This window comes from Cavia porcellus, unplaced genomic scaffold (genome assembly GCF_034190915.1).
Source record: "Cavia porcellus strain 051 isolate PalLab524CR breed Dunkin Hartley unplaced genomic scaffold, mCavPor4.1 scaffold_2, whole genome shotgun sequence".
NCBI lineage: Eukaryota > Metazoa > Chordata > Mammalia > Rodentia > Caviidae > Cavia > Cavia porcellus.
Window position 1 is genome coordinate 115,458,890 of NW_026947485.1, and position 22,508 is coordinate 115,481,397.

General features: G+C 38.2%; 1 protein-coding gene and 1 pseudogene across 1 annotated transcript; one reads left to right on the forward strand and one right to left on the reverse strand.

Moving 5' to 3' along the window:
- Positions 1-1,200: 1,200 nt before the first annotated feature.
- LOC100714446 (olfactory receptor 14C36-like) lies at positions 1,201-2,164 on the reverse strand. The gene is given in 2 exon segments (XM_013143267.2): positions 1,201-1,938; positions 1,940-2,164. Coding segments are annotated over 2 exon segments (963 nt in total).
- Positions 2,165-16,715: 14,551 nt separating this feature from the next.
- Positions 16,716-17,650, forward strand: LOC101787933 (olfactory receptor 2M4-like; annotated as a pseudogene).
- Positions 17,651-22,508: the final 4,858 nt, after the last annotated feature.

A 22,508-nucleotide genomic window follows, 5' to 3' on the forward strand; every position in this document is an offset into this window, starting at 1 on the left:
TTATTGGATGACAATATAAATGATTGAGAATTGAATCAAAGTGACAAGACCTACTTGGGGTGCATGGTGAGGCTTCCCAGGAAATCACATCTCTGAGGAGAGGGCAGAGGTGGGGCCCTCTCTTACCTGGGGTTCTGGTTTCCTGGGTCTGTGAGGGGCTGGAGGGAACACCCAGACAGGAGGCTTTGCAGACACTTTGTCAGAAATGGCAGCCTTGGCCCTCTCCTTGGTGTGCTCGGAAGCATTACTTGTGTTTATTAGCTCCACTACCAGTTTCTCACAACACCATCTTCACTGAAATACATTCACGGCTCACTACAGTATGTTGTACATGATAAATACACAGAAGAAGTGAATAAAAGTGAAGTACTGCACTGTTCCTTAACATTTTGACTGTATTTCCTTCACCATTTCATTATGTAGATTTTAGATGTTTTACTGCACTATGTACCTGGTTTCTTAGTTTTTGCTCATTGAGTCTCTGCTTTATTTAGGGGTGGCCCCCTCCATATATTCTGTGAATACTCCAGCAACACATTTCACATTCAAATCTTGGGGACAGATAGAAAAACAACCCTTTCCTCCTGTGTCCCACAGCACTGGAATGGGATTCACTACTAAGTTTTTGATAGTTCATCAGACAGAATAGTTCGTGTTGTCACAGTTTGTCTGCTCATTTTTTATGCTTTGATTTTTCAATTTGAACAACTACTTCTAAGTTATCAATATGTAACATTTCAACTGGTGATGATTTCCTAATATTTTTTGAAATTCTGTATCATTTCTACTTTTTATTCTGTTATTTTTTTAATAAAAAAGAAAAAAGATATATGAATATAAGACAATGAAAATTAAAGACCCACCACCAACCAGACTAGAGGAAAAAGTTGCAATCCAGTTGCTGAAGGTATCAGAGTAAAAAATATGTTTCTGTATAATTTTAAGCAGCTGGTTAGTGTACTTTCACCATAAACTTCTCACTTTCTGGAAGTTACACCTCTGAACACAGGACACTTCTGGGGGACATTTCAGATGTAAATCATAACAATTTGAATTTCTCCTGTATCAACCAGCTGTTTTGCCTAGTGCATATTAAACATGGCCAAACACTTCAGAAACGACGACTGACACTGATACATGACATGTTTGAAACTCTCGTGTATTAAATTTACCCAAGTGATGTGGAATAACTTTAATCACTTATCTGCAGTGATTGCCAACAACAGGACTATGATTAAGCTGGGTAGGAAAAGCTTCCTTCACTCTCAGTACATTTCCTGTGAAGAATAATCTTGTCATGAATTTCCTGAGGGTGCACGTTATCTGCTGGTTTCTGAGGCTGTAGATAGCAAGGTTGAGGTGTGGGGTGGATACAGAATAGAACACAGACAAGAAGATGTCCAAGATGCAGGCAGATGTGGCAGGGGGGCTCAGATAGACATAAGAGCCTGAGATGAAGATTCCCACCACAAGGATATGTGGCACACAGGTGGAAAAGGCCTTTGTCCTGTCTGCTCCTGCTGGTAACCTGAGCACAGTAGGAAAGATTTGAATGTAAGACTTGATGATGAAAATGAAACAGCCACCAACAAAAACCAGAATAGCAACAAGGATGGTGATCCAGTTGCTGAAGGTGTCAGAGCAAGACAGCTTCAGCAGAGAGGGGATGTCACGGAAGAGCTTCTGGACAGCATGCGAGTCACAGGAAGACAGCCAGAAGGTGTTGCTGGTGTGCAGGGCTGCATAGACAAGGCCACTGAGCAGAGAGGCCAGTGTAGAGTGGACACACATGCGAGGATTCTTTAGTGAAGGGTAATGGACGACCTTGCAGATGGCCGCAAAGTGGTCATGAGCCACTAGGAAGACCTGAGCAGCACATCCAGCCTTGAGAATGGAGCTGCTGTCCAGCAGGGACTTAATATAGGAGTTGGGAACCGACCATGACAGAAAAGTAGCATGAGTCCAGCATGGGCAGATTTCTGAGGAAGAAGTACATGGGTGTGTGGAGGATCTGGTCAAAAGTGATGACCACAGCAATGATAAGGTTTCCCATTACAGTGACCAGATAAATCATAGAGGAGAACATGGCATGGAAAACTTGTCGATCCTGCATGTTGGATAACTCCATTAGAAGAAAGTCCATCATCGTGGTGGAGTTGGACATCAGTGTGTGGTGTCAGTTGTACTGGAGAAGAAAAGACAGAAGTGCTGAGCCCAGGAAATGTCACTGTGTGGGATAAATCTTTCCTGACTCTTAAACTCCTGACTCTGCATTTTAGGCATGTGTGGTGCCTGGATCTTCTAACTCTTTAGGTTCTCTGTTACTCTGAATGATTATTTATTAACTTAAGCAGATACATACTGTAATTTTTGTTATGTGCATAATTTCCAACTTCACTGAAATTTATGCAACCTCTGTCTTCTAAGATTTAGTGAGGTTCTTGACATGTGCCTCACATATGCATATTTTAATATTAGACAAGTTGCAATATCATTAAAACCTTATTCTTCTGTTATTTTTTTACTTCCTAATGTTTGGTGCAAAGATTGTAATTTTTCTGTTACTGTAAAGTATATCATGAAGAGCTTAAGAAAAAATCCTATGTTTTAGTTTTTAATAGGATGAAAAAATACAGTTCACATTGATACAACCATAACTTATTTCACTGAAAATGCTAATATGAAAAACATTTTTGACAGCTCCCATTCTCATTGTCATAAACACTGCTGTCATTCTTGTCCTTTTCCTGCATTTTAGAGCACACCCTGCTGTGGCACACACTGTTTCAGTAAAGTTCTCTCTTCCACTCTAATCTCTTAAAGCTGCTGAGAGTGGGATTTGGCCACTGTGTATTTAGAGCACCTCTTCTCGAGCCTTCTCTGGGAGCTCCCTAGCTCCCTTCTAACCAGCTGCCCCTCCTTGGTGCTCAGGCATCTGCTGCCCTCTGCTCAATTTGGTAACTGTTTCCTGAAGAGTGCCCCATGTGTGATGAGTGAGTTAGATGAATGAATTAGAATTGCCTTCCCTTGTACTTTCATGCTGCTGATATAATTTGAATTTTATTATGTATAAAATTTGGTCTTCTTTGAGGAAGGTTTTTGCTATATGGTTCAGGCTGGCCTTGAATTCAGTTTGTAAACTAGATTAGCCTCAAACTCACAGTGATCCACCTGCTTCATCCTTCTCAGTGCTGGGATTACAGGCATACTCCCTGTATTGTTATGGCAGCGACAAACAGCATGCATGTACTTTATTTTCAATCAAGAGTAATTTATCAGTGGATTAGAACACAGAATCTTCTGAAGAATAAGTTAGGGAGAGAGGAGTTCTGGGACCTGCTATTTTCACTCACAACTTGGTAACTTCATAGTTTCTTCACCAAATATAAATGTCCTTCCCTAAAAAAGTATAAGGATTTACATTGCTGTGCTCTTTCTGTTCTTTGAATTTATCCTAGTTTTTATTATAATACATCTTTACCCTAATGCTATTACAGGACATATGAGAGAAGTAAAGGAAGTAATCATCTCTAAATCTCATGAAATTTTAATTCTACTAAGAGAGACTAACACTACAATTAAATGCCTAACAAATAAGTTTAGATGCTTCCATAATTAGTAAGAAATTGTACATGGATAGGAGAAGGGAAGGAGAACTTGGAAGACAAAAACTGGCCAACAAAATAAAGCACCATCTCTTTGTTCCAAAGCTAGTAATTTGTTTAATTATTTATGGAGAAAGCTCTAGTATTTGTCTTTCAACATCTTTAATGGATTAGATTAATGTCAAATATTTCTGTACATTCTTTAGAGATTGCACTGTGAAGTTTAAATTCTAATCCAACAAGAATTAAGAAGACTACAATGATATTTTTTCTTACAGAAATAAAATCATGGCAAAGTATAACCATCATAAGTCTTTCACTGATGTGTAGACTAAAATTTTATGACTTGATTCATTTTCTTCCTGGGGAAAATGTCTTAATGGTTAATCTGAAAGTTGGTGTATGGGATACACATGTTTATGGAATTACAAGAAAATTCTCTGTTGTTCTGCAACTGGAATATTTTAAAGATTAAACTAACTTTAGCTTCTTAATTTTAATTAAAACACACTGTACTACATTTGAAATATGTTTCCCTCAAACAATATCACCACTTGCATGGTTGTCTTCAAGCACCTCTATAAAGAAAATCTATAACTTACTCCCTGTGGATTTAGAAGTGAAATTTTCAAATTTTGTGTGAAGTTACAATGACTTGCCATGGATTAAAAAACCACTGTACAGTAATGAAACCCAGTTTATGCAAAACATAGGAAAGGACAAAAGCCTGGATATATAGCACTAGATCAGGTGTTACTAATACTTGGCTATAATTGACAAATATATGAACATTTAGTTTTCTATTTTAAATGAATAATAATTTTATGGCATATAAATAATTTAAATATTCCCGATTAAATCAAAATAATTTTCTCTTAAGATTAAAATAACTTGATTCTTTGCCAAAATATTGATGTTGAAAGATCTCATTTCCATAAGCAGAGCACATCAAAGCAGCTTCTGAGTTAAATGGTGACTCACCATCAACAATCCACTTCCACACAAGTTATTGAAACAAATCACATGATTTTTTTGTCAAAATGCATCAGTCTACCTGTAAAGACAATTGCACACTGCACTTCTCCTCTTTTACATATATTTACATGTTGGAAATATTCCCAAAATAAACTGCTGTCTTGTGCAAGAGCAAAACCTCATATCTCTGTACAAATATTAAATTAATTAATAATATCTTTAGATTTCTCTAAGTTGCTGTCAGTGAACACTTGAGACACTGGTCCCTTTGTTTCATTTTTTCTTAATTTTTGAAATTTAATTTTGGGAAAGCATGACTTTGTAAGTGACAAAAAAAACCTAGTTTCTAAAGCACACCACCTTGTGTTTGAAATGTTACCTATTCATTTGGTCAAATCTGCTTACAACTGTGAAACATTATGGTCAAATGTTCCAACCAACCCAGTGACCTTAAGATATGTCACAGATAATTACTGTGTGTAAACATTTTCAGACTGTTAGCCACCTTAATGTAGACAATATATGTGAAACTTTAATTAACTGATAATGTGTTAAAATATGTGTAGTCTTAGAATATGTAAGAAAATCTCTCATTTCAAAATTACCAAATTTTGTGATTAAAATAAATAATCCCTGCATGTGCCAAACGCAGCATAGCAATGTAAGTCATCAAATTGGTTCCTTTAATAATTGCTTTAATCTCTTTCTTTTTTGAATTAATTAGTAAACATTTTTCTCATGTAGAATCATCAAATGAATATTCTCTTTTAGTCTCAAATAGAACCATATTTCCTTTATTATAAAATAAATATAAAATGAGACCTTTTACAACAAAAGGAAGTTTTCCTCATTTTACTTTGGAGAGTTCAAGAAAGAAAATGCATTAAATAAAATTTCAATTAAAACACTAATTATATCACTTATTATTGATTTATTCCTTGTTATTCATCTAATTATTATTCATGATTAACATTTCTTTACTGAGGCTTCACTAAGAGGAACTGACTAATAAGTAAGAAATTGCAACCTCATGCTGTAACCACAAGCAGCACCTTAAAAAAGATGCTTAGGACTTGCCAAAAAGATGGTTAATAGATAAGAGCATAATACAGTGGCTTCCTGAGACAGACAACTCAAATGCGGAAATAACACATCATGGGGAGCCCTGGACATAAGGAGGTGGATCCTCTTGATAAAGGAAGAAACTAAAGTGAAAAGAATCAGTCAAATATGCAGTCCCAGGCTACTATTGAGGCAGCTAAGATTCTGTGCTCTTGCATGCCCAAATTCCAACCACATCGACTCGCTGGAACCACAGTTGTACTGAGGTACAGTTGCACTGAAGTTGGAGATTGGTGAGGCCAATGGAGAATGGACCTGGCAAGGGACCTGCATTGACCTTCAGTGAATGCCAGGAATAAAACCATTCCCTGGGAAAGGGGCACCGATTGGATGACATTGGGAATTGGGCAGGACTGGCAACAAAAAGGAACAGCAGTGACTTCAGTCAGTTGTTCCATTCCCAGAAAAGATTGGTGGGGTATGTTTGGCCTGCGTCACGCTGCTGGTTGAGACCCTATAATTTGTTCCCTACCTGCAGCACACACTAATGCAGTGGAGGCCTCAGCAGGTTGACTGACCAAGAGGGGAGGAGCCAGCATACACTCCTGTTGGCACCTCAATAATGGACAGGAGTGGAAAGGATCACCTAGCCCATGTGTTTCAGAAGAACTGTATCCAACAAGGAAAAGGACTGGGACCTCCTCTATACACCTGTATGGAAGAAACAAAAAATATGAGAAGAGGAAGCAACAAGAAAAAGTCCCCAACCCCCAATGCTGAGAACATTGATCCAGGAGAGATAAATACAAAAGAGATTGAGGACAACAAACATGCAATATCAGACACAGCACCACTGGACATGAAGAGATATCTTCAGGACCTCATAGATGAGTTCAAAAGTGAAATGTTTAGTCAAGTAAAGCAATATATAAGTAGGTTAATAAAAGAAATGCTATGCACCTCTCAAGAAGACAAAGATGGAGGAATGGAGGAGCACAAAAAAGGAGAGAAACGTTTGATGCAGTATATAAAGAAAATGTAGAATACATGAAGCAGGTTCAAAGAGATTACTAGGAAATAAAAAAACTGCATTGAAAGCTGGAAAAACTGCTTGAAAGAAAGTAAGGCTAGATTATCCAAACTGGAAGACAGGTTTGCGACGTGTGTGATCCTGAAAGGAAAAATTGCTTTAAAATAACAGGGAAGCAGGCAGTAACAATACAAAAGCTAGAAGACAACAAGAGGATCTATAACTAAAGAATAAAGAATGTGAATGAAGAAGCAGGAGTACAAACAAAGGAACTATAAAGGCTTTTCACAGAAATAGTTAAGGAAAACTTCCCAAGCATAGGAAAAGGAAATGATATTCTGATATATGAGGCATGCAGAAACCAAAACAGAGCTACACTGAGGCATATAATAATCAAGATCCCAGAAATTCAGTATAAGAACAGAATACTAAAAGCTATCAGAGAAAAGAAACAGATCTCCTATAAAGGAAAATCCTTCAAAATCACAGCAGACTTCTTGACACAGACTGTCAAATCAAGAAGAGCTTGGAGCAAAGTGTTCCAAGCCCTTAAACAAAATATCCTCCAGCCCAGATTGATGTACCCTACAAAACTGTCTCTAGAAATTAATGGAGAAACAAGATGCTTCCAAGACAAAGAGGAACAGGGGAATTCACGACCACCAATCCAACTCTACAGAAAATATGAAGGACATTCTAGAGAGAGAAAAGTACTAGGATTCCAGGAATAGTGGCAGAAAGGTCTCAATGAATGGAACAGAAAGTGGAATGAAGAAGAAAAGCAGACAAATAATGGCAGAAAAAGAGCACAACAGAAATGAGGCAGAGAAGTTTAGCTATAATCTCTAGTATAGATGGCCTTGATACACTCAAAAAAAGAGTGAGAAACACAGGCAGAGTAGAACAAGATGTAGTGTCTACCAAGATGCTCTTTATAGAAAATACAATTAACCTGAAAAAGAGCTTATGGACCGAAAATCAAATATGAGAAAGCAATGCTCTATGTGACAGGAAACCAGAGAGTAATAGGGGCAACTCTGACCCGGCCTGCAGGTCAATCCGGATCCATGGGGCAGTTACCTGGAGAAGGAACGGGGATTAACAAAGATGAGCAAAAACAGGGATTAACAAAAATGGGCAAGAGACAAAGAGAGACAGAGACAAGTTGAGGAAGTCCAATCAAGTCTCGTTTATTCATGGAAGGAGTAGCAAAGATATAGGGTATCGGGGAGGAGGCATTTGGGCATTGAGACGTCAACAGGTAACTTAGCAACAGTGGCAAGATGGAGGTTCATAGGTCAGTTCGAATTGCTTGCATGCATGCGGGGCTCACAAGATGGGCTAATTTGCATAATTGCAAGGGTAGGCCAGCGAGATTGGAAGAGGCTATGGGGTGGTCTCTGATGGGTCATCATCACATCTGTGTATGTGAGGTGAGCAGGAGAGGATCATGGCTGATGTAGGCACACTATGTGCCCATATAAGGGAGAGGCAGGGAGTCAGCAGTGGGGTGGTCATGCTGCCCCCTACACAAATTGACCAATATTTCTAGATGAGTTGGAAAGACAGACTTTAATAGGTAAAGGGATACAACCAGAGATCAAATCCAGGAGGGAAAAGGTTCAGAATCACTTAGGTAAATATCAGGTTGCCCCCCCAATCTAAAAACTGAGGATGTTGATGAGACCCAAAAAAGCACAATGCACCCTGGGGGAGTGAAAGGGGAAGAAGAGTCTTAAAAAAGATGATATTGTTAATAGTTTATCAGGATTTAACATCCACATTTCTTTCACTGCTCTGCTTAGATAGATTTTATTCTGTACCAGTTTGTCTACTTGCATTAGATTTGAGCGCACAGACAGCTATCCTAAACACATGAGGATATAACACAGTAATCATCTTTCTTTCCTATTAATTTAATCTGGAGCCCTGTATAACTTACACTGTTTTATCATGACTGATCTTAAGTCTGATTTGTTTTATTGCTGTTTGGTATTGACAAATTTTATTAAAAACTATTATGATTGATAGTAACAAGTCTGAGAGTATAGAAAACTACATTGAAGATGACAAGATTCACTATGATACCCATTCTGATTATTATTATTTGATTATTACCTGTTTTTGAAATTATACACTATCTACAAAGTTTTGTTTTTATGAATATTGTTATATACTGCTATATTCAATTACACTATGTCTGATGATATAGATGATTCTATTGAAGCTAAGAAGGGACAACACAGTAACCATTGTAGAACTACTTAAGCAGTGGTTTTATATGTCTTTTTCATTTCATGTGTTTATAGAAATATGTTTTGTTATGTCTTGCTTTGTTTTGTTTCTCCCTCTAATACAGAAAGGATAAAAATACATGTGAAGACTCATTCATGCGTAGAACCTATAAGCAGTTTATGAGAACCGATCTTATAATGCATGATGAAAAGAAGAAATACTTTGAAGAAAAAGAGACACTAAAGTACCCAGTGCTGATCCTGTAGTGTCATGATGTGAAATCCAGCAATGCTATTATTCTTTCTTCAGAATGATTTTAGCCTGCTATGGTTTGTTTAATCTCAATAATAATCAAGATATGGATAACTGCATGTATGTTTAAGTGTCTAGGATTGATAACCATTTTACTAAGATTTTGTTGGATACTTGAACAGAGCCATTTGCAGTCTCGCTGTTTGAATCCACACTTTTTATGTTTCACTTTTGTACCTTGAATAACTATTTGTAAGAGGACAATATGGTAACATCAACTAGTGATTTCTTATTTTTTATTTTTTTATTTGAAAGTATGCATTGTTTCTACTCATTTTCTGTTTTGTTTATTCTTTCTTTAAATAAAATTTAAAAAAAAAGATTCTTGGAAGAGTTAGAATACAATATATCCCAATTAATGTGCTTTTCATTATAGTTTTATTCCCTCATGTTTTTCCTCCTTAGGGGAAGTCTTGGATACAGTCTCCTAATAGAACTACTTAGACATTTGTATGTAATGTATAAGAGTTTTCTGGATTTTACATTGCCCAGTTGATAGTGATTACAAACAGCGGTTCAATTTTGAATGCTGCTGCCCACCTGCACTGTCAGACTTGTTGACATGATAGTGTTGCTGGCAGACCTTGGCTCACTCATCCACAGCTTTACATTTCCAATACAGGGGAAGAAGTTAAGTGTCTGTGTACTTGTGATGAACCACTCACTTTCACAGAATACTTCCTCTGAGTGATGTTTAACTTAAACATTAGGTGTTTGGATTTATATCAACACTTGCAGATAGCTTTGTTTTCTATTCAATTTCATTATGTTGGTTTAAATAAGTTATTAATGCGTGCCAGTTACATGAGCATTCAGCATCAGATGGAAGAAAAGAGACAATTGTCATGACATCCATACAAATACCATACCTTCTCTGTGTCCACACCATCAATAGAAGGCCAGTATCTCCAGCAGCTCTTCCCCCTTGTGCATGTACAATTGTACATGAACTGATCTTTCAAAGCGATGTCACCTGATCAGTGTTTCTTCATTTAAAGACTTAAGTAGGAATTTTATGGTCCAAGTATAGTCACCAATGAGTGGTTCGTATGAGCATGTGAGAATCATTACACCATCCCAAGTACATGGTTTAGGGAAATGATTTAAATATTGGCAGAGCCCCAGAGACTCAGCAGGACTCCACAGAACAACAATATTCAGTGGCAACCAAATGTATCTTACTCAGTGCACATGTGTAGAACTTCGCGGATTTCTTCATCTAGAAATACTGACATCAATTTCACTCTTACGCAACCTGGTAAACTAAAGATCATCAGTACTAATTGTCATAAGCAATGATGGAAAATCTTATTGGCAGGCATAAGGTGAGAAAGCTGGATGCTGTTGAGACTTCTCAAGTAAAATGACCTTTGAATTAAAATTTAACAAAACAACTTTATTGTAAACTGTGTAATAAGGAAATCTCTAAACTTTTTTTGTCTACAATCCCTAGTTACATCAAAATAATGCACTAAGTTATATGTTTGAATGAGCTAGGAGCTAATTGGAGGTTATCAAGTGACTAAATGATATGTGATAAGAGAAAAATCTATATTTCTCAAAATGCACATTAAAATGACTTTTACATGTTCTATGTGTTTTTCAAGTGAGTTTTGCTATGTACAGAACATGAGTATTTTATTTTATTAGATGAGAGAGATTTTATGGTTAGAATGGTTTAGATTAGATTTTTTTGATTAAAAAAAACCTCATTGTCATTAAAATGTAGCAATACAAATTCTTACTTGTCTTATATTGTACTCGGAGAATTTGTAGACATTTTCAATGATAAAGTTCAGTAATACACTTAAAGGAAACAAGCTCTCATATGTGTTTACCAACAGTACCATTTGACACTTTTGAATAGAGCGGGTTTCATTTTGAGGCTGTGCTTATTAACTTTTGAGTCTCTTAATTCATATTTTATTATATTGATCAATGATAAATAGAAATTTCTAGAATAAAAAATTTTGTAAGACAATGGTTAAAAGCTTACTATGAGTAAACATATTTCACCTTTTGTGGTACTATATGAAGAGTATGTTTGCCATGACCAGGGAAAATCAGACCTTGAACTCTGACTTCACTGTGCTGCAAATCTTTGATCACAGCCCCACCCACACCTTTCTCTTCACACTGGTCCTAGCCATCTTCACAGTGGCTTGTGTGGGAAACATGGCCATGATTCTGCTCATCTACCTGGATGCCCAGCTGCACATGCCCATGTACTTCCTCATCAGCCATCTCTCTCTCTCTCCTGGACCTCATGATCATCTGCATCATTGTCCCTAAGATGGCTGTCACCTTCCTGTCTGGCAGGAAGTCCGTCATTCTGGCAGGCTGTGGATCCCAGATCTTCTTCCATATGTCCCGGCTTGGAACTGAGTGTTTTTTGCTGGCTATCCTGTCCTATGACCGCTATGCTGCCATTTGTCAGCCTCTGAGATATACCCATCTCATTAGATCCAAAATTTGTGGACTTACGTTTGCTTTTTCTTGGATCTTGGGTTCTATTGATGGGCTCACTGATGGTATAGCTACATTTTCCTTCTCTTATTGTGAGTCTTGGGAAATAGCCCACTTTTTCTGTTACTTCTCATCCTTTCTAATCCACTCATGTAATGACACATCCACATTTGAAGAGATTCTTTTGTTTGTTGCATAGTGATGATTGGTTTCCCCATAGCAATCATCCTTCCTTACTACACTTGGATTATTCTGGCTGTTATCAGTATGAGTGACTAAGTAATGTTCTCTATATAATCAGAGAATAATGTAAGTGCTGCTCTAAAATGTGTCCTCAGTGAAGGTCTAATTGAAAGCTTACTTAACTTTTTTCCACAAAAAAGGAAAATGGAAAATTTCCCCAAATATAAAATGAATTTACTTTTAAAAATACCACTGATACTAACCGCTATTCTATCAATTTAACATAATGTTGTGCTAATCATCTACATTCTCTTTTCCACAATTTGATATACTTTTCTTATTAGGATAATCACTTTATAAGTCAACTTTGAAAGAATCCAAAATATTTGAAGTTCCAAGGGCTCCAAAATGAAGGACAATTAGTCCCCTAAATGGAACAGTTGGAATAGGGAAGAACATGCAGTTAAATAAAATGTGTGTTTCAGAACATGCTTCCATGTGGTCTGTGCACATATGCAGGACAAACACCTTGCCCAGCCACGGTCACCAGGACAATCCCTGGGTGCGAGTTTTGAGGGATCATCAGAAGGAGAGAGAGGACAGAGGGAAAAGTAAAGTAAGATAACCCTGAAAGGCCACAGAAGTACGGAAGATGGCAGAGCTCTGATTTCTAAAGGGGGTCTATGGAAATCAGGAGTTAAGAAAGGAGGCCAATCGTCACAGGTCTGAGCAGAGATAAGGAACTTGAGTTTAATCATGGGCTTTTACTAAGGGACAGTAGACACTCTTATGAAAAAAGTGGTATTGATATTAGTATTTCTGAAATGTTGTTCTTTTAGGAGCATGCAAACATTCAGGGTGAAGAGAGATCTAGCAATAGCGTTGTTCTAAAGTTTGCATGATGAATTTATTGAAAAATGCAAAAGATACCTTACAGAGATGGCTTAAGAAGGCTGTGTGGAGCCTATGCGGCTGAAATAAACATTAGTTAATTTCAGCCTATATATTTGATAAGACTTTCTGGGAAGAGGTAAATATCCATAAATGAAGAGGGCAGGTAGATGTACATTGCTCAATTAAAAATTGTTTTATAATCTTAAACTTTTCTTTTTAATTTGTGAATACTGAGTTTCAGAATTAACACTACTTCTTTAAAGAAAGTGCAGGCAGCCTTCATTTGCAGCTGTAGCATGTAAAGCATGAGTATGAACATCTGTGCTGCAGTCAGGGGAGCTCCTAGGAGCCTTTGGAAGAGGGCGTGGCACTGTCACCCAGGTCATGGGCGGAGCCCGCTGAGCAGGCAGAGGATTTAGGGTCTGGGACCCTGGGAAGCAAAGGGCTCTGAGTCACAGGGAGCTTCAGGGCTCTAGAGTCCCCTCCCTAAGGGGAGGAGGGCAGCTCCGTGTGGCAGGAAGCCCAGACCCAGACAGATGAGTGCTGCTTCCCAGGGAAGGCAGAGCTGGGTTTTCCTTGGGATCCACTCCTTCGCCCGCACCTGTGAGTATGGTGAGTATGGTCTCCCCTTGCACAGAGTCTGACTTTGTTGAGGACAAATGCGAAATAATACATATGAGAAAGACGTGCACAATGTAGGGTTATACAAGGAGATGCTCCCCAGCCTGGTTATTAAAACTGTGGTGGTGTCCTAGAGATTCACTATACTATAGGTAGTTCTGACGGTGTGCTGAGCTGCCTTTTCCCCTGCTGGAAACCATGCGTTCTGTCTGCAAAGGTGTGACAGAAAGAGGAGAGGAGATCTCCTCAATGACTGCTTCACTGTATTTCAATTATTAAACCTTATGGTAAATGTCAGTATCATCTAGTTGGTAGATAAGCACCTCAAAGGGACTTTACAGAAACACTCACACATGAGCAGCTCTGATCCTGTCCTTTAAGCAGACACATGAAGATTTACACGTAGCAAATTGTATAGTCCCTCTCCTGCTATGATGGCAAACCTTTCAGAGACCAATCTCTAAACTACACCCCAAAACTCATTCCTGTGTTTCAAAGGACCAACACTGCAGTTAAGCCTGAATAATGAGGTTTTAGTTTAGAAAAACAATATAAACATTAACATATTTTTTCTTAAAAGAAAAACAAACAGCTTGTGCGTACAACTGACCTAGTGCAAAGATTTTGTTTATAAATTATTAGGAATGTGATTTTTTGCCCCAGAATTATCCGGCTTCCTTATTTGTGTTCCATTTGAGTCATCAAATACACTAATGAACAAAATCCCTGGGACTCCACACCTCAAAAATAAAAGAATGATTTGGTGAAACTTGATTTAGTGAGTCACACAGAACTGAAGCTTGTTGAATGCGCTAGGATAGCTGCATTCCAGGTTCCAGGTTCATCCAAGTTGCAAGACCCAGGTACACAGTGGACCCCAGGGGCTGAGATTCTTCAGATGCTCTGGGTTTACCAGATCTCTTCATGATTTAGAGCCCCTGCTTTTCCAGTCTCCTTTAGCATTGCAAGAGCTCAGGATCGCTGCTCAGTCTTTTTTTGATTTCACTTCAGAACTGTGTTTTGGAACCTGCCTCTGTTTCTGTAGAGTTAATTTGTCTTGTCTCTAAATTATTCTTTCTAAATAAAAAAAAATATGTCAACAGAAAATGATGCCTTTGAAGTATAATAATTTAGAAGGTCTATATCTATACCTATATTTATATCTATAGCAATGTCTATATCTAAATCCATATATAAAAACATGTATATATCTTGTGTGTGTGTGTGTGTGTGTGTGTGTGTGTGTGTGTGTGTGTGTTTGTGTGTCTTTCTTTGAATGGGGCTTTACTTTGGGGTACATTAATTAGGAAAATGACCCCATAGTATGAGGTTTTATAGACATTTTGAAATCAGTTGAGATCATTTTCAAGGACTGAAAGATGATCTCTTTTTTTAATCAAACCTCCCCATCTTTCATTGTAGTTACTTGGGCTTTGTCCTACCTCCAGGGATGTGAGCATTTTCTCCCTGGTCTCCATCCAAAATGGCTTCCTGGTAATCCATCACCTCCATCACACATTCAACAACTGAGAAGGTTTATTCATGCAACCTCATTTCATGTTGTTCCATAACTTCAACCAACACCATTCCCGTGTTTCCTTGATTAGTAGCAACAGTGAAGGATGCACCCATATGCATGTTTCTCCAGGCTCCAATTAAAGTGTCCTTTCTTCCTCCCACACAAGCGCATCCTGCACTCCAAGTTTCCGAGCTGGCCATAGCGTGATTTGTACTCTCATTACTTCACTTGTAGTGGCAGACATGCCCCTCATTCTGCAAAACTAAAGTGAAACCCTTAAGGACCACAGAATGAGCACTTTCATGTTTTCTATGTGTTTATATCAGGAGTTTATAAGCTGTTTTGCAGCATAAATTTTAAAAATCAGTTTCTCAAAAACACAAATGCACACTAAGAAACAAAGAAGGAAAAGCTCATTTTCCCTCCTCAAAGTATAAATAAGGACCAAAATTTATAAAGATACTGTGAACAGGAAGAAATTGTTCAAAAAAGAAAAGAAACTTGGAGAGGGGAAAGGAACTAAAGAAAACAATGAGAAAAGAAAGATAGAATGGAAACAGATATTTTGTAAATAAGGAGGAGAAGAGAGGTACAAGGGGAGGGAAGGGAATGGGGAAAAAAGGAATTAAGATGTGTCACACACAGGAACAGACTCCCTATGATGGATGACATCATTATGTAAACAAAAATTTCACCAATAAGGTTAACAAAGAGGATTAAGAGATATGAAATTATTCTTAAAATAAAACCTAATTCCCTCTTTCCTTTTCATGAGTATTTTAGATATTTTCATAAAATTAGACAAGGAAAGACTTGGAAAATTAGACATGTGGAAAAGTTATAATATAGGTTATTGCTCAGGCATGATCATGTACATCTGTAATCCAAGCACTCATGAGGCAGAGGCAAGAGAATTGTGAGTTTAAGATAGTTTGAGCTCCATAGTGAACTCAAGGACGGCCTGACTACATAGCAAGATTCTCTTTTACTATTATATTACTATTTAAAGAGAAAAAAAAGAAAGGAAATAAAAAAAACAAGGCAGTAAAAGGGTACAAATAATACAGAATTTCAAGGAAAAATACAGTAAGATATCACTAGTTAATAGGTTACATATTTTCGTCTTTGAAATAGTTGTCCAAATTATAAAATTAAAGCATGTAAAGTGAACATTCATACAATGAGATTGCACACAATGCCGATCAGTGATCCAACAAAAGTTCAGTAATATGGATTTCCATCCTACACACTCAGACATACATGCAGTTATATGAAAATATAATATATGCATGCCATTAATTTTTTCTCTGGATTAAAGTGGGGCTGTGTTTCCATTCGGTAAGGCCCCGGGGTATTTTCATTTGGCTGAGATTAGGCAGTAGGAATAAAGCATAAGACAGGAATTATCTTACTTAGGAGTCCACCAAAATGAAAATCAACAAGGGAGTTTCCAATGGTAGGGATAATTTCATATAAACAAATACATTAGCTTTCTCCTAAGCTTTCTATTTACTCTTCCAGTGAGTAAATGAGTGTGCTCTCATGAGCTCTAGCAGTCTTCTATGTGAAAAGAAAGGAAGTGTTACTGGAGATTTTCTTTGTGAAGGATGAATGAAAACAGTGAAAAAAGCCCTGGACCATATTTCCCAGCATATGCATGTAAAGGAGGTCACTAAGCATTGGGAGAGAAACTCACATGTGCACTGCACACCCTGCCCAGTGGAGGCCTTGCTGTAGTTATACCTTTGAAAATTGAACTCATAAACATGCTGTTACAATCTCTGTAACTTTCAGATAAGGCAGCTCACCTAGGATGGATTGAGGAAACCAGACTTTCTACTCTGACTTCATTCTGCAGGGAATCTTCAGTCACAGCTCCATCCACACCTTCCTCTTCACCCTGGTCCTAGCCATCTTCACAGTGGCCTGTGTAAGGAACATGGCCATGGTTCTGCTCATCTACCTGGATGCCCAGTTACACACACCCATGTACTTCCTCCTCAGCCAGCTCTCCCTCATGGACCTCAGCTCATCTGCACCACTGTGCCCAAGATGGCCATCAACTTCCTGTCTGAAAGGAAATCCATCTCTCTGGCAGGCTGTGGGACCCAGATCTTCTTCTGTCTGACCCTGCTTGGAGCTGAGTGTTTCTTGCTGGCTGTGATGGCCTATGACAGCTATGCTGCCATTTGCTAGCCTCTGAGGTACACAGTCCTGATGAGCTGGAAGCTCTGTGTGCTCCTGACTGCTGCTTGCTGGATCTTGGGCTCTCTTGATGGCACCATCATGCTCACAGCTTCCCTATAATTCTCCTACTTCCACTCTCTGGAAATTCATCACTTTTTCTGTGATGTGGCAGCCCTGCTACCTCTCTCATGCACAGATACATCTACATTTGAAAGGCTGCTGTTCATCTGCTGTGTGGTGATGCTCATCTTCCCTGTCGCAGTCACTGTCACTTCCTATTCCTGTGTCCTTCGAGCCGTCATCCACATGGGCTCTGGGGAGAGTCGCCGCAAAGCCTTTGCCACCTGCTCCTCACACCTGGTAGTGGTTGGGCTCTACTATGGGGCTGCCATGTTCATGTACATGAGATCAGCCTCCTCGCACACCCCAGAGCAGGACACAATGGTGTCAGCCTTCTATGCCATCCTCACGCCCATGCTGAACCCGCTCATCTATAGTCTGAGGAACAGGGAAGTCTCCAGGGGACTTAGGAAGCTGCTGGGGGGAGGAAAGACCCTATGATTTTATGGAAATTCTTTGAAAGTCCATTCTGGACAGCAAGGATATGGAGTTCCCTGCGTTACCCTATCCAAGCTTGCTTTCCATATTTCTGCTCTTGTTTCTTCAGCCTTAGGAGTTAACACACACACACACACACACACACACACACACACACACACACATATATATATATATATATATATATATATATATACACACACACGTACATAATACACATTACCATCTTGCTGAGAGGAGCTGAGGCAGTAAGCAGGCTGTGTCTACCACTGCCAATGTCAGTTGTTTCCTCAGTCCTCAGCTTTGAGTGCTGTCTGATTCTGAGATTCTGCGTTTCCAACTGGAAATACATCTGAAGGCCCTGTGTCTCATGTGCAAACAAGGGTCCCAGCTGGTTCAGTCTTTGAACACATGCATCTCTGTTCATGGATCAGTCACCTGGCAGTGTGTGCCTTCAGCTTTCATGTGTTCAAAATCTGTATGGGATATTTTTACCTTGATCCTTCTCTACTTAATTCCTAAACATTTAGGAGTGGGGAGTCAGTGTGGGCACTTCTTTCAAATAAGGTTCTATATAAAATGGCTCCTATCAAGTACTGTCTTTCACCTTTATGGTAAGCATAGATTTTTAATGAGTTTGGATAAAACATCTCTTCCATTTGGCACCACAGTCACCCTTGTTATCATATTTATATTTATTTATCTTTCATTCTTACAGTATATAATCTGCCTGAGAAATTAGAGAACTATCATTATCTGGAATTGATAACCTTGTTTTTTTAAATAAAAATTTAAATAAAAACATTTGTTATCAATTAATTTTTAAAAATCTTCCCTGTCCCTCTGCTTTTCCCTCTCTGAATCACCCTCTTTTAGGTGCTAGAGATGGAAGGCAGGGTCTCACATGTGGCTGTACCTTGGAGCTACACTCTCTGCTCTTTAACTTTTTATTTTGAAATAGGACCCAGCTGTCCTTGAACTTGAATTTCTCTTGCCTCAGCCTCCTGAAATTACAAGAATATACCACATCACTTGGTTAAAAATGATTCTTCAATATTTCTGGTTTCCAAGTCTATCCAAGTCAGCTGTCTTAATGTTCTGCAAGGGGGCTATTCTGGGATAAAACATTTATTTTTCCAGTGTTATCACAAGATTATAATCTGCATATCTAAAGCCCCTGCTCAAATAATGAAAATAGTCATTACCCCTTTCACAGCAATTGCCTTGATTTTTCTATCTTGCAATCCAACCTGTAACTTAATAGTATTTTGTATTTTAATTTCATCTTCTTACTAAATCTAGATTTTATAACTAAATGACATGAACAGTGGTTACAATGGATTGCATTCCTCAGGCAACTACAAAATATTTTGTGGCTAGTAGAATAGTTTCATTATTTTTATTTTTAGTAAAATCAGTGGATCAAAAACACAATGCTTAATGTTCATAATTCAGTAGTTTTGAATACATTCCTATGCTTATGAGAACATTAACATGAATCTATTTATAGTTTTATTATTCTGAGAGAAAACTCACAGGTGTTAGCATTTGTGTCCCCTTCACTCCTGCCCTTTTTCTTGGAAATCACTGTATATTTCCTAGTTTCCAATTTTGTGTTATTATGTTATATTAACAAGATGAAATAATGAAATTCACTTTGGAATATGGGTACATGCACACAAAATATTTTTATTTCTTTAACCCTAATACTGCTCTCTTTTTATTTGCTTCCACACAGCAAATGCATTACTTTCACTGTTTGCCCTTCTTTTCTATCATAAATCATATAAGAAAAGATGACACTTAGCATGATGTACTCCAGTTCCCATCATTTTTTCCTCTAAGGACATGAATCTGAAAGAATAGATAGCCAAAAATGACCTGGATTTTAAAAACCAACAGCAGGATACTGAGAAAAAAAAAAAAAAAACTCTTGTCTTCATAAGAAGGGCATATCCAGCCTCCTTGCAAACTCCACTCTTATGTTGTCTTGCAAATTTGATCCACACAATCCCACTTTGAGACAAAACCGCAAGTTAAATTCTAGTGACCCTGTTCCCAGGGAAGCCTCATTTACACTGATTTGCATGGCTTTGCCCACTTCCCAGGGGATTTGCTCACCATGAGGGTTATAATGTAGGACCATTTAATTTCAAACTTCCCCTCCCAGAGCAAGCATAGAGACTCACACTGGACTGGAAAGAAGCCCCCTAAAATGACCACCACTGACAGAACTCCAAATTCTAGGAATGAGAAGAAAAATTCTATTTCTTAAAATCTGATTCAGTGTGCTTAGTGATCCAGGCACTAGACCTCTGCAACCAAGAGAAGAAGAAAAGCCTGGCCACTGCTCCAGCTAGCAGCAGACTTCAGCATCATCCACATGGCACTGTTTCAGGTGTGCATAGAATACATGAGGTCTGATGTTCAAAAGGCTTCACCCGGATTTCAAAAGGCCTGGGATGCCAGGCAGTGTGCCCTAGAGGGCAGTGTATAAAGCAGTGAGTGAAAATTCGAAAGTACACTGCATATCCAAACAGTTTAAAATGTGGATCAAATGAAAAAATGCCACAAGTGGGGAGCAAAGTCGGCCACCACCTCAAAAAAAAAATCCATAATAAGATCTATATCCACCTAAAGTGCCATGGGGTAAAACCACACAATCCCTGTAGAGCTCACAATTTGCCACAGATTGCTTCATGTGCTGGAATTGCAGCTATAGGACTTAACATTTGCCCTGCTGGGTTTTATAATTGTTTTGATCCCAATCCTTTGTATTCATATTTGTAACTTTTAAAATGGGAATGTTTATTGTGTGCCACTGCATGTTGGAAGTGTGTAACTTTGTTTCCGTTTGTACAGTGGCCTTCAGCTAAGGTTTGCCTTAAATCTCAGAGGAGACATGAGACTTAAACTCTTCAGCAATACTGAAGCTGTTAAGACTTTGGCAACTAAAGACCTTTTCATAATGGAATGCACGTGAGTCTTTGGGGGTCCTAGGACAAAATGTTGTTTTTCTAATATACATAATGTTGATAGAGTTGATGTTGTTTCTTAAGGATTGTTAAGCTGTGGTATAATGTTAAAGTTGCAAAAATTCTATGAAGAATAAACATGTCTTATGTCTACAAATGGGTTTTTAAAATGTTTTTACTTCCAAATTGACAAGGGATAGATTTTAATGGTTGGTATATTGTGTCAACTTGAGAAGTTTGGAAGTTTAACAAAGACTCAACAGGTAGCCAGGATCCTTACACTGTAAATATCCTCATCCTGTGCAAGAGGAGGACACAGAAATTTTGTGAGTGCTACACCCACCCTGGCCCAGGGGTAGGGGTTGGGGAAATGGGGGGTGTGTGGCCTGTGTACAACATAAAGGAGAAATAAAGGCTTGCTCTTTCCCCCTTTTGTTCTGGATGCTTTTCTTGGCTGCTGCCATAAAGTGCTGTCTCTGTGCTTCGCCACCCAGCCTTGGAGCCAACCTGATGATGCAATAAAATTTCCGCCGACAGCGAGCTAAATAGAGATAGGGTTAAGACCAGGAAAAAGGCATGGGATAGGTAATGACAAAAGGAGCATAAACATGGAATAGGTTGACATTTGTTATATGGTCCTATTAAGCAAGTGATCTGGTCCAAAGTCACAGTGTGTGGAGGTTAGAAACAATCCTCATAGTCTATTGAGTTGGTTGTCTGAAGCATGGATCAACTGCCAGCCCACAGGGAATGAGCTGGGAATGTCTGATATTCCTCAGGTCATTGTTGGTGCGGCTATTCAGAGACTCAGTGAAATGGGAACCATGGGCGGATTCGTCAGGAACAACCTATTGCTTAGCAGTGAGGTGGTCCAGGAGATGCACCCTTCAGGACAGCCTTAAGAAACAAGCAGCACCTCATTCTTAAAGGGCTCCAGGATTGTTCTCCTCTGTATCCCTGGCCTTATGCTGTGTATATGAAATCCAGAATCCTTGCTTCTGGGAAGACTTGTCATTTCTGATATCACTTTCACACAGATAGGAGCATGTATGGAAAGAGCGTTTGTGAGGAAATCTGAGGCATGATGTGTATGCTCAGAGCTGTAGATGTGGGCAGTGCTGGTTATACTGAGACCCATAAAACTCTGGATCATTTGACTACTCATGTACGCTTTGCCTTCCCTGTGCCGGAAGGATTTGTTTCTCAGCTTCTAGGACTGAATTTCCACCACAGATGTTGCTTCAGCTGCAGAGCTGCCTAAACAGGAAGCCAAGTACTCCTGCTTAGTGTGGCCTTGTGAGTCAACTCAGGAAACATTTCAAAAGCACGAGTCACACTAACAAATTTGGTTACTTTCTAATGTATCTATTAAATTTTTAAAACTAAAGTCAAATTCAAATTAAGTCAAATAGTATTTAAAAAGAAGAATCACTTTTTAATTGTGTACTGTAAATATTGCAAGTGACTTTTGGTTACTCTATCAAATCAAGGGTACTTTTCAATACATTTTAAATATTGTGGACATATGTATCATATTTTATAACTACAAATTTTAGTAAATTTAAGTATAAATTATTTATTTGTAATAAAAATTTAATGTGAATTTATATAAACTAGAAACATAAAATATATGACTTGCTTGTAATGATTTCATCATGCAATATATCCCTTCATTAATTTTGATATTTTTATCTATTGAAAAATGATTTAGATATAATGGATTTAATAAATGTATTATTGTTTGATTCATATATATGTACTATATGCAATAATGTAATATATCATATATAAATAATTTTATATTTCCTTTTATTAAATGGGGATTGCTAGAATCTTTTTTAAAATATTTACTTTCATGAATGATATCTATATACAGGTTAGAGAAA